The sequence below is a fragment of the Podarcis bocagei genome (assembly GCF_964188305.1).
Source record: "Podarcis bocagei genome assembly, chromosome: 16".
Lineage (NCBI taxonomy): Eukaryota > Metazoa > Chordata > Lepidosauria > Squamata > Lacertidae > Podarcis > Podarcis bocagei.
This window is the reverse complement of record NC_138142.1, coordinates 16,595,459-16,607,718: the sequence shown is the minus strand read 5'-3', so window position 1 is coordinate 16,607,718 and position 12,260 is coordinate 16,595,459. Positions and strand designations below refer to the sequence as shown.

The 12,260-nt window shown below is 40.8% G+C and overlaps 1 protein-coding gene across 1 annotated transcript in view; it reads left to right on the top strand.

Moving 5' to 3' along the window:
- BCR (BCR activator of RhoGEF and GTPase) overlaps nt 1-7,458 on the top strand; it is an 87,203-nt gene extending 79,745 nt beyond the window's left edge. Inside the window, exons 18-23 of the mRNA XM_081174683.1 lie at nt 1,761-1,870; nt 2,929-3,068; nt 3,574-3,708; nt 5,339-5,444; nt 6,242-6,404; nt 6,796-7,458. Of these exons, the coding sequence (XP_081030809.1) occupies nt 1,761-1,870; nt 2,929-3,068; nt 3,574-3,708; nt 5,339-5,444; nt 6,242-6,404; nt 6,796-6,885 (744 nt within the window). The 3' untranslated portion in view covers nt 6,886-7,458. The remainder of the gene's footprint in view (nt 1-1,760; nt 1,871-2,928; nt 3,069-3,573; nt 3,709-5,338; nt 5,445-6,241; nt 6,405-6,795) is intronic.
- The last annotated feature ends 4,802 nt before the right edge of the window (nt 7,459-12,260 follow it).

The following is a 12,260-nucleotide window of genomic DNA, read 5'->3' as shown; positions in this document are numbered from 1 at the left end:
AGCCAGCTTTATAGATTGTTCCTTGCGTGGGTGCATTCTCCATTAGCACACAGATACAGAGCAGCTTTGAGCATTCAATTGTTGCATAGGAACAGCATGTATAAATTTTCTACGTTGGAAATTCTGCCTTTGTATCGCCCATACTGCCAAAACACATAAGCTCTCTGTTAAGAATCTGCACTTCTCCTGGATGGGGAAGATAGGAGAGTTTTATTTCTAATGCAATAATGTTACAGAGGATCTGGACGTATGCAGAATATGCACATCCTGTTCCTGGTGCAGCAACAGACCACCCTAGCTGTCTTTGTAGTCATGCAGGCTGCTTCTTGCACAACAAGGTCTTTCTCTGGAGCCTGTTTGACCTCTCAGAGCACTCAGCCTTATTAAATTGGCACCTTGACTATTTGGTCCTACTGATGCCTGGTGTGGAAAATCAAAACAACACTCACAACTGTGTTCCCTTGCAAGCACTAATTTTTAACAAAGGGGACAATGCACTCTGGAATTCTCCTCTGCAATTCTCACTGAAATGAATGGGAATGGGAGTGGCTTATATTGGAGGACTTCTCAGCAGATCAAATGCCCGCCAGCACTCAGAGCTGCCCGTCTGTAACCACTGAAGTCCTGTTCTCCCTTTTAAAATATATGCAATGTTGGCATAGCTTTTTGACAAAGAATGGCACATAGTGGAATCTATTTAGAACGGGCATCTGCGTACACTGTCTCTTCAGTGAGCTGTATTAATAAGCTCCAGTTAACCAGATAAAAGTGGTTTAGTTGGGGAAACTACTTCAGATGAAATAGTAATTATTTCAGACATAAGTAGTTTTGAAGAACATTAAAATCTCATGCATCATGTAAAATCTTCTTTGACCCTCAGTTACAAGTTGTTGCTCACTGTGGTATTAATGCTACTGAATACAGAAGTCTCTCTGCTCATTGAATATCAAATGAGACTTGCTGTCTGAATATTGTCTCTTCCTAGTGAGCATGGATAAGCTGCACATTATGCACAGCTGCTATTATTTATATACTTTATATTCTGCTTTTCACGTTGCCATGTACTTGGAGAAGCTAACACATTTTCTTTTAACAAACAGTAAACCACATGTAAAATAAAACAAAAACTGAGAAATGAGAATTTAAAGCAGTAATAAAAGCAGCTGTAAGAGGCCTTACCTTAAGAGATTTTATTGAAACAATTCTAACTGTAAACTCCAGAAACAAAATTTTGCAAGTGTAAGGCTAAAAACAGGGATGGCTAACCCGTGGATCTCAAGATATTGAGGCTCAGTGATTGTGGGAGTTGTAGTCCAGCAACATCTGGAGACCCACTTTTTAGGCTTTCCTGGCCTAAAATCTTAGAAAAGTCTGGTTGACTTTCAGTTTGTATTAGACTTCACATTTCTTTCCACATTAGCTTTGTTATTTCTACCCCCTTTGACATTTTAGCTTGTTGTTTTGAAGTGTTAGAAGACTCTGTTTGTAATCACAAGAGACTAATGTGGTATGTAGTAGAGAAGGGGGTGCATTGTTCTGTGTAGTTTTCCCAAGGGAAAGCAGTTTACATGGAGTATGAAAGTAACTCAGTCTGATTGTGGAACTCAGTCTGATTGCGGAGAACAGAGCAGGTCCCCAGATGATGATCCAAGCCCCTGTGCTATTCATTGTTACTCCTTGTGACTGTTTTTGAATGAGAGAAATCCAGCAAGAATTTCTGTTGTTGGAAAGAGTAGCTATGAATCTCCTTTTTCTTCAAGGTTGAAGTGAAGCTGTCTGTGAAGTTCACCAGTAGAGAGTTCAGCTTAAAGAGGATGCCCTCCCGCAAACAAACAGGCGTATTTGGAGTAAAGATCGCAGTGGTCACCAAGTGAGTTATTTCATCATTTTTTCTTTTTAATCCGGGGTTTTTACTTAAGGCCTTTCCTCTGACCTGACAGTGAACAAAAGTTAACACGTATAATTTGCCTGTTTTCTAACAGATAGTTTTGAGGGGAGGGGGAAGTATCTGTTTTGCAAGCTGCATCATCTTCATTGAGAGCTGCATAAATCTCCTTGGAACCCAAGTTTGTTTACTTTGAACATCATGTGCTATGCCGTGCTCCGGAACTAACCCTTGGTCTCTTCCTATCCTGTGAGATGACTCACCCTGGGATTTTCCAAGCTTCCGAGCAGCCATTATGCACCACACTCAAAAAAACATTCACACCATCTGGATGGTGCTATATTAGTTTTAACCCCTGAACTTTAGTCATGAATCATTTGCCAGCAGAATGTTTACTGGCACTGGAGAACTTGGGAGGGAATCATTATTCTGTAGGCAAAAAACAGGACTACTAAAGCACACATATTAAATTGACATCTTTAAAAAATAGAGGAGTTGAATGAGGATTTTTAGCTTCCTCTCAGGTATCAGCCTTACTTTGAAAAGAAAAACATGTGATTCTCTGGAGTTAGGTGAATGGTTTGGTACCCATGGTATGAACTGATGACTAGAATTTTATGGTGTTGGAGTGGGAGAATGTAGCTGCCAGTGCTTTGACCTCTTACTTTTCTGCACATCAATAAACTTTGTACTTTTGAGCAGCATGGCATATCAGGGACTGGCACGTGCTTCAATATGATACTCACAAGCTTAGGGGCAGATCAGAAATAGCACATAACTTTGAAAACGATAAATAGCTGTACATCTTGAACAACAGTTTTATTCTTTTTATTTCTTGACATAGTAATTCTGTAAATTTGTATTAGTATTACTTTTGAAAATAAATACAAAATGATACCGAAAAAAGAAATGTCTGCCTTCAAATGCAGGCAGTTTTTCCACAGAATCGAAGGCAGTTTGAAATTGCTTTCTTGCTTGTGGTGTATGTACATTCACACATAATTATTGCCTTTGCCTTTACTGAACTGGACCTCTTCTTGCAGGAGAGAGAGATCAAAGGTGCCTTACATTGTGCGCCAGTGTGTCGAGGAGATTGAGCGTCGTGGCATGGAGGAGGTGGGCATCTATCGAGTCTCTGGCGTTGCCACCGATATCCAGGCTCTGAAAGCTGCTTTTGATGTCAGTGAGTATCAGCGTCTAAGGTTTTCATTTCCACTAAAAATGAACAGTCAGTGTTCCACGCACTCTACAAATAATTACTAGGGCCAGTCTCAATGGAAGTAGTGCAGAAAAGGAAGTGATCTGCAATGCAGTTGTTTCTAACGTACATGCTTTAGCTTAACTGTGAAATGAATGTTGTTTACATTTTCAAATTGAAAAGTAGCTGGTTCAATGCATCAAGCAGCAGTATTTCACAAGAAACTGCGAGATAGGTATGCATTGTGGCTAACTGCCATGTGTGCACTGTTTCAAACACCAGTGGTGGCAGTGCACTGGAGCCAGGGTAAATGTTAATGAGTACACAGCCAGAGTGTGCACGCCCATGGCATATTACTGATCCTCCAAAAGCTCTACCATCATTTTTTAATTGAGCAAACAATTTCAGCAGAGAGGAAGTTCAGAAGCAACACCCGAGTAGCTAAAAGCTCTGCTCCCCTCACTTTTCCCTTCCCCTCCCTCTATTTCAGATAACAAAGATGTCTCCGTCATGATGAGTGAGATGGATGTGAATGCCATTGCAGGGACCTTAAAGCTCTACTTCAGAGAACTGCCTGAGCCCCTCTTCACAGATGAACTCTATCCCAACTTTGCTGAAGGCATTGGTGAGAATTTGATGACTAACAAACATACTACTTCAGGATTGCTGAATCAATTGGGAGGAAATGTGACTGAAGATATTTGGCAGAAACTTCTTCAGGGCATCCTCTTACCCAAAATAATGCAAGAATACTTAAAGCATTAGAAATGTAACTGCTTTAGAATCGTTAACATTCCTAATGTTTTAAGTATTTTAAATTGCAACATTTTCTCGTAGGGGAGTGTTTCCAGGCTGCTGATAATATTGTTGCATCTTCCAGACTTTCAGATCTGCAATCCCCTTTTTTGAAAAGTGCCAGCCAGAACTGTACACTGTTCTCCATTTGTGCAGTAGACAACAATCCCTTTCCTGATAATACCTAGCATGCAATTGGGCCTCTTTTTTCATAGCTGAGGCTAATAACTGGACCAGGTTTGGCTCCGCAGTCTGTGAGGCACAAGTTTGTAATGTATTAAGTTTCAGCCCTTCTTTAGGAGGCAGCTTCTAAACCAAAATTAGGTCAGTTCCTGGACCTCTGTGTAGCTTGATGCTGCAGAGGGAGGGAAGGATTCAGCTGCCCAAGAGAAGTTAGGGCAGCAGAGTTCGGGATGGATTGGGGGAGCAGTGAGGATGTGCCTGTATTGAGCTTGGTCTCTGGATTTTAATTTTTGTAACTTGAGTGAAACATATTATGTACTTTGGGCACTTTGAGACTTGCTATTTTTGTTTGGGGGATTCAGTCACATACTAGTAGATTCAGGTTACACAGTTATAGATTATTGAGAGGACTTGCACAACAAGCCTGTTTCCTCAAAACATTGAGTGACATGAATACGCACTGGAAAGTGTGGGATAACATTCGCTTTGACACAAAGTTATCTAACTTCCCAGCAAACAAATCAGAATGATCAATAACAGACACAATCTAATCTCCCCACAGACAAATAAGAATAAATGCACAATAAACAAATTGTCTGGATGCAACCTTTATTATTGTTAACTGTTATTTATATAAGATTGCTCAATAGCATAAGGTTTTGCTCAGAGCAGACCCATGGAAATTAATGAACTTGATTAAGTTATGTACATTAATTTCTGTGATGCTACTCTGAGCAAATAACATAGGGAAAGACTGTTGACAGCAATAATCTTTTTTTTTGGTTAGTTTAACACCACTCTTTGTTATTTCATTCAGAAATATGAAACGATAAAATACGATTAAAATCCAATAGAGTGGTACCTCGGGTTACATACACTTCAGGTTACATACGCTTCAGGTTACAGACTCCACTAACCCCGAAATAGTACCTCGGGTTAAGAACTTTGCTTCAGGGTGAGAACAGAAATTGTGCTCCGGCAGCGCGGCGGCAGCAGGAGGCCCCATTAGCTAAAGTGGTGCTTCAGGTTAAGAACAGTTTCAGGTTAAGAACGGACCTCCGGAACGAATTAAGTAAAGTACTTAACCAGAGGTACCACTGTATTTTTTTTAAAAAACCATAAAATGGCCTGTAGCCTAAAGGCCTTTCAGAATTTTAAAAAATCTTCACTATAACGATCATAAAAGAGTGGGAGGAGCCAGGCTAGCCTCCCTTCCATGCCTTGTGAAGCTGCATTGTGTGCTCCCATCCTGACGCTTTCCCCCTCTCCTCCTCTAGCACTTTCAGATCCAGTTGCTAAGGAAAGCTGTATGCTGAACCTACTGCTGTCTCTTCCAGAACCCAACCTTGTCACATTCCTTTTTCTCCTGGACCATTTGAAAAGGTAATGCTAGATGTCCTTTTACAGCATTGACCATCTCTCAGTACTTACTGTGGAACTCCTGGAATGCATTCCTAGGCATTGTTGGGAGTAATAACTGAACGCATATGGTTAATAGACCTGGTCAAGACACCTTTTCAGCTTGGCTCTAAGAGAGACTACTGCTCTGAGATGGCTCGTCTGCAGTGGTAGCTCCTACGTAGAAGTGTTGGGGTGTCATTCCTTGTCCTCATTCCTCTTGAACAAACCCCATGGATTGCTTGCCACTCTAGTGTTCTTATAAAATAACAACGTTCATACAAGTATTGGAGAACTGACCTAGGGCCCATCTCTGCCCTAGTTTCAAAATTCATATCAACCAAGATTTGAGGAACAATAACTTCTTCTTTTTTTTACTTCAAAGCTAACATTCATTGCAATGCAGATAACAGAATATAGTGAAAATCTGGCTTGAGTAGAACTTTAGATGCACAGTTCTGTTCTTATCACCTTTGCATCTGCTGCTGCCACAATCTGTTATCACAAATAGCTTCTTACAGTGGAAAGACCTTGAATGGAGCACCTCTTGTCTTTGTTATAAAAACTAAACCATAATTTGCTAGGATTTGAAGTCTTTGCAAGGGTGGTATAAATGAGAACCATCTTCTGAGCTGCAGAAATGAAACTGTCTTTCTTTCTTTCTTTCTTTCTTTCTTTCTTTCTTTCTTTCTTTCTTTCTCTCTTTCTCTCTCTCTTTCTCTCTTTCTCTCTCCCTCCCTCCCTCCCTCCCTCCCTCCACTGCCTCTACCCAATTGCTTCAGGGTTGCTGAGAAGGAGAACATCAACAAGATGTCACTTCACAATCTGGCAACTGTTTTTGGACCAACGCTGCTCAGGCCATCGGAAAAAGATAGTAAAATCCCTGCTAATCCAACTCAGCCAATAGCCATGACTGATAGCTGGTCACTAGAAGTCATGTCCCAGGTAAGGAAGTGGGGTAGTCCAGGAAATGTTTTGCAACTTAATGAGTGCATAGTGTCCCCAAGGCAAGGCAAAGCCCAGTGGCTCACCTTGTGGGATTAAGCTTGCGCTAGCTATCAGCCAGTCTCTAACGTTACTGAAAGTTTTCTCTGTGTTTTGTTACACAACATAATAAAAACAGTAAACTGTCGTAGGAAAGTTATTGAAGAGTGGAAATCATTCTTTAAATAAGTAAATGAACAGATAGCCTAATTTTCCCATGGATTGTGCTCCAACCTGGATCTCCTGTTGAGTATACAGCACCCAAAATCTGCTACATAAAGCAGTTGCCCTCATAGTTAGGTCACTTCACTACACTGGCTTTCATTGACCTGTTTTCTCCTTTGCTTTCCAGGTCCAAGTTCTCCTCTACTTCTTGCAGCTAGAGACTATCCCCACCCCTGATAGCAAGAGACAGAGTATCCTGTTCTCCACAGAAGTGTAGGAGCCTTGATCAGTCCGTGTGGAATTTGCCATGGGTGTGAACTGCCCCACTGTGGGAATGAGAAACACGTTACTCCTTCAGACATTCCTGGTCTGTCCTTGCCTACCAGGAGGAAGTAAGGCCTTCAGTCCCTCTGCTATCTGTCAGGCAATGATAGGCTGAAGACTTTTTTAAAAAGAAAAAGAAAGATTCCTTCCTCTTTTGACCACTAGAACAAGAAAGAACTGGGCCAGGCTGTGCTGTGAGTTTTCAACCAGCAGAGGGTAGCCCTGAGCAGCAAAAACTGTTTCTTGTGGGGTATGTGAAAGAACAGATTCCTCTGTGGGTTTTGTTTTTTTTTAATGGAATTAATTTTATCTTTGGGAAGCTTCAAGATTTCTACTTGGACCTCTTGTGAAGAGCAAAAGGATATATCAAAACTGTAGCTTTAATAGCTGCTGTTTTGGTTTTTAATGGAATACTGCAAAGTATATGCATTTATGATGCCCTCTACATGGAAATTTAAATCTTGATTTCAACTAGTCTCTTTTTAATAAATTAATTAATGAATTAGAGGCTTCATATACAATCAGACCTCTTGGTTGGTTGTTGTTTTTGTCACAGACTTGCCTCTTTTCTTGGAAACGGAGAGAAGAAACCACATTTTCTTGCCTTTTGTCCCTTTTTGGGTAGGGGTTGATAAAGGAGGCACTTCCTGTTGCATCATATTAAGGCCAGTGTGGTAAAGGAGACTGGGGGAGGGTGTGATGATGGCAAGTATTTAGATGACCTTACTTTCTGTATGAACCAAAAAAATAATGGGCAATGCTAATGTGAAAGATTTGCTAAATTCTTCAGGCATTCTAAATAGAATAGAAGATCACTTGCAAAATGGGGAGCTTCATCCCATTTCCCCATATAAAAAAGGAAAAAAACTTTTATCCAGTTCTCCACCCAGATGATGAAGGCTGTGCCTACACATAAACACCATAACATTTCTTCAGAGATCTGGGGACAAATGTCAATGGCTGTCTCCCAGCTGCTTGACCTAAACTTTCATCAGAATCGCTTTTTCGATACTTGAATTTTTATGTTCTTTCTTGAGACTTTGTATGTTGCTTATGGAAATTGTCTTTTCCACCTCAACCCCTTTTTTGCTGGTAAATATAAATGTTTTGATAAGATGTTTGATAACCTACACAATGATGGTTGATTGAGCAGGGAGCATTTTGTATTTTTCAGAAATCCTAGACATTCATGGACTTCAGAGCAGCCATATCTAGGCACCAGTGAATTATAGCACTGGGAAAGGATCAGTGCTGGGAACTGGAAACATGAACTAATTGCAGAGTCCTCAAATGTACAGAGAGGTTTTTGCATTTGCTCTGATTTTAAATTATATTTGGGGAGATATTTTGCCTATCACTTCCCACTTGGTCATCCAGCATAATTTTTAGTTATACCCATACATGCCACCAATTTTACCAAGAAGACCAGAAACTGCTTGCAGGCAAGGGAGAAGAAGACAGAGCCCCTCCTTCCTTATTAAAAGTGTGATAAAGGGCTAAGATGTTAAACTAAATTGTTGGCTTGGTTCAGGAGAAGGATTGAAGTAGGGAATGAGACTCCCACAAAGGTTTGTCATGTTCCTAAGTTCTGATAAATAAAAGTGATTCTCCTTGTTAAAACTAAAAGGTAGTGGAGAAATGTATGCTTTGACAGCCTTACTGATGGGGTTTTCTTTTTTGGTACTGTTCCATAATGTCAGCTGCTTTGGGTAATATGAAATCACACATTCCGAAAGAGAGGAGAGGTTTTGTCATTTTCTATGTGTATTCCTGCATCTTTCATGTTCCTTAAAATTATTCATATGGGAATCTGATACAGTGGTGCCCCGCAAGACGGAAAACTCGCTAGACGAAAGAGTTTTCCGTTTTGGAGGTGCTTCGCAAAACGAATTTCCTATGGGCTTGCTTCGCAAGACGACAATGTCTTGCGAGTTCCTGCTGGCTCCCCCCTTTTTCTAAGCCGCTAAGCCGCTTATCAGCTGATCCGATCAGCAGATAAGCCGCTAAAAGCCGCTAATAGCGCTAATCCGCTAATCCCTCAATGGGCTTGCTTCGCAAGACGAAAAAACCGCTAGACAAAGAGAATCACAGAACGGATTCTTTTCGTCTTGCGAGGCACCACTGTATTGCTTAGCTCCTCTTCCTACCAAGGCTACGATACTGTCCCTGTTTAGACGTAACCTCTTTCAGCTTATTATATTATTTTATTGTTCTCACTTTATTTTATACTGTTATTGTTTTTCTAATTGTCATTATTGTATTTTAACAATTTTTGTGTAAGCCACTCACAGAACTTTGGTTACAGAGTGGCATAGAAATACCGTTAATAAATTAAATTATTAAGCCAAGATATGCATGATCCTTGCATTCGTGTGCTTCGTTCTGCCCTTCCTCCCTTCTCTTCTCTTAAACAACAGAAATTGCTGCCAAAAAATGGTCTGATAGCCAGTAACATAAATGGCTTTCAAAAAGCAGATTAGGCAAATCTTATAGAGGATAAGCCCTTCAGTGACTATTAGTTGTGTTGCCTACAGGGTACCTGCAGTGTCAGAGGCACCAGGGAGAGGGTTGTGTGGTGCTTTGTGAGCTTCCCAGAGGAAGCATGCTGGACTATGTCTTTGACCTGATCCAGCTGCAGGACTCCTGGTAAATAGTGTGCAGAAAGTGAAGTTGATCATTTACAGCTTTCACAGTTTCAGGCACTGATTAGAACATGGTAGCCATAGTCTCTTGGTTTGGATGTAACAGGAAACTATGGTAAAGTAACCCAGTACTGTATGTCTTCAGTCATGGGACATAGAGAAGAGAGAAAGGGACAGCATTTGCATGCACAAAGTTCATTCGTATTTTGGCTTAGTAAGCCAAGATATGTTATAGCCAAATGGGGCTGCAGCATGTTACAAATGTTCTTCTCTAGACTAATTTCACTATAATCTAAATTCTACTTCTCCCATTTCCCTTGCTATTCAATCAAGCCTTTAAAAAGAAGTGTGGATTGCAAAGTATTTGTGGAGGTGCTAAAAAAAAGTGAAGGTATCTAACATGCTATTAAATTTAGTATTATTATTATTATTAGAGGTAAAAAATAATGGGATAATTCTGTTAACAGGAAGATATACTGTCTGAATTGCAGTTTTCTAGCCTGCTTTGTCTCATCCCATACAACCATTTCTCTTTCTGTCCTTCTAAGCCAGCTTTCCTCAATTGCTGTGCTGGCTGGGGTTGATGAGAGTTACAGTCTAAAACATCTGGAGAGCACTAGGATGAGGGAGGATGTTCTAGGCAATGGTTCTCCCATATGGCTTTATAGGGGACGGACGCATGAGCTGTGGGGCTGGGAAATGATTGACCAAGCTACTGTATTTACGCAAATCTAATGTGCCATCGAATCAAATACGCACCTCAATTTTCAAAACCTTGAAACCCAAAAAGTGTTTGCTATGTCCGCAGTGTTTTCCAAGCTTGCAATCAAATCTAATGCACCAACAAATCTAATGCTCACCCTAAATTTCGTGATGTAATTTGGCCAAAAAAGGTGCACATTACATTTGAGTAAATATGGTATCTCAGATTCCTTCCCACTTAGTAGAATGGCAGAATTGATTAATCCCGCTCCATATTGATGATCAATGTACTGGACAAAACTCTATTGTTGAGGGATTTGGGCGTGGCCATGCAAGGCTGGGGATGAAGGAAAACTTCAGATGTTGGGATCATTCCATGGATTCAGGATACAAACAGATTCTAGGCTGAACTGAGCTTGCCTCCTTCGGCTCTCTTCAAAGAAGGAAAAGCGGGAGGAGCATGGGTCGTCCTGTCCAAATATCCCAAAGTATCTAGTTAGCAAAGGATCCCCCTATGATACAGTATCATAGCATCCCTGTTTGGTCAATTTTTGGTACGGCACTAAAAGTTTATATGCACACTTTCTTTGGATTTACACAAGCCTGTTCCTGGGAAGTTTGGGGCCACCCCAAGTATAAGAGATAGTCCTTCCTTAACATTCCAGTCATACTTGTATTGCAAGTTCTACTGGTCTCACAATCACAGTCTTTCATGTAGTTGTACTGGACTTGTATTACCTGAAGAACCAGCACAAGGGAGCTGCAGAGATTGGTGGTGCTTAAAGAGCTAATCAGATCCTCTACAATGACATGGAAGCCTTAGAGAGGCCTTAAATGTTTTTCTTGAGATGCGGGGGCTGGGGGGAGGGTTGCTTTGACCCTGTTCTGAGAACCGTAATTTCTTAAGGGCTTCGTCTTTTTTTGACTTATTATTTTGAATTTGCACCACTTCTCATTCAAAAGGGGCTGCTATTTTCCTTCATGCATCATTGGTTGTTACTTATCTATAGCTGCGGCTTACAACTGGAAAAGCAATACTACAAAGACTACAAATGTGCCAATTCACCTTGCCTGACTTATTGATTTTTTAAAATTTACACAAAACTGTTGAATTGATAGTTTATACTGCATAGTTGTAAGGAGGATGCCTTTGCTTTGGAAACCTTGAGAGCTGCTTTGATGAACAGGTGAATTCTTACACGGAGGCACGTAGATGTGGGAGATTTTGGACAATTACTTTAGGCAATTAATTGATATTATTATTAGTATTAATAATTATGAATTAGTATTATAAACCTATGCTTTCCTGAATAATTGCAATTCTGAGCTGGGAAACTAGGGTACTCAATTTAAGCAGATCTGAAAATTGAGAAAGGGTTGTTTTTTTGTTTTTGTTTTAAATGATCTGTTAAGCATGCAACACACTGTAAAAATGATCCATATTTTCAAGTGAAGGGGTTCTTATTTCCCCTGCTTGGAGTTTTCTTAAAACCACCAGGACTGCCTTTCAGTATACAGTGGTACCTCAGGTTAAGTACTTAATTCGTTCTGGAGGTCTTTTCTTAACCTGAAACTGTTCTTAACCTGAAGCACCACTTCAGCTAATGGGGCCTCCTGCTGCTGCTGCGCCGCTGGAGCCCGATTTCTGTTCTTATCCTGAAGCAAAGTTCTTAACCTGAAGCACTATTTCTGCGTTAGCGGAGTGTGCAACCTGAAGCGTATGTAACCCGAGGTACCACTGTACTGGTCTCCACATCAGCATGGCCTTGTGCCTCTCTGAGGATGAAACATAACTGGGGTGATGTGGGCAGGTGATAAGCAAGTCGCTACTTCATAGGAAAGCCCCTCAAGACAAGGATTCCTTCCTTCTAGAGGGTGCCTCTGTCCCACTGCCTGCCTAAGCTGCTACTATAAGCAAGGGCTTCTGCTCAGAGCTTAGGGCTGCCCCCTGCTCCCAAGCTCACAATTTCCAAACTGAAGTCCC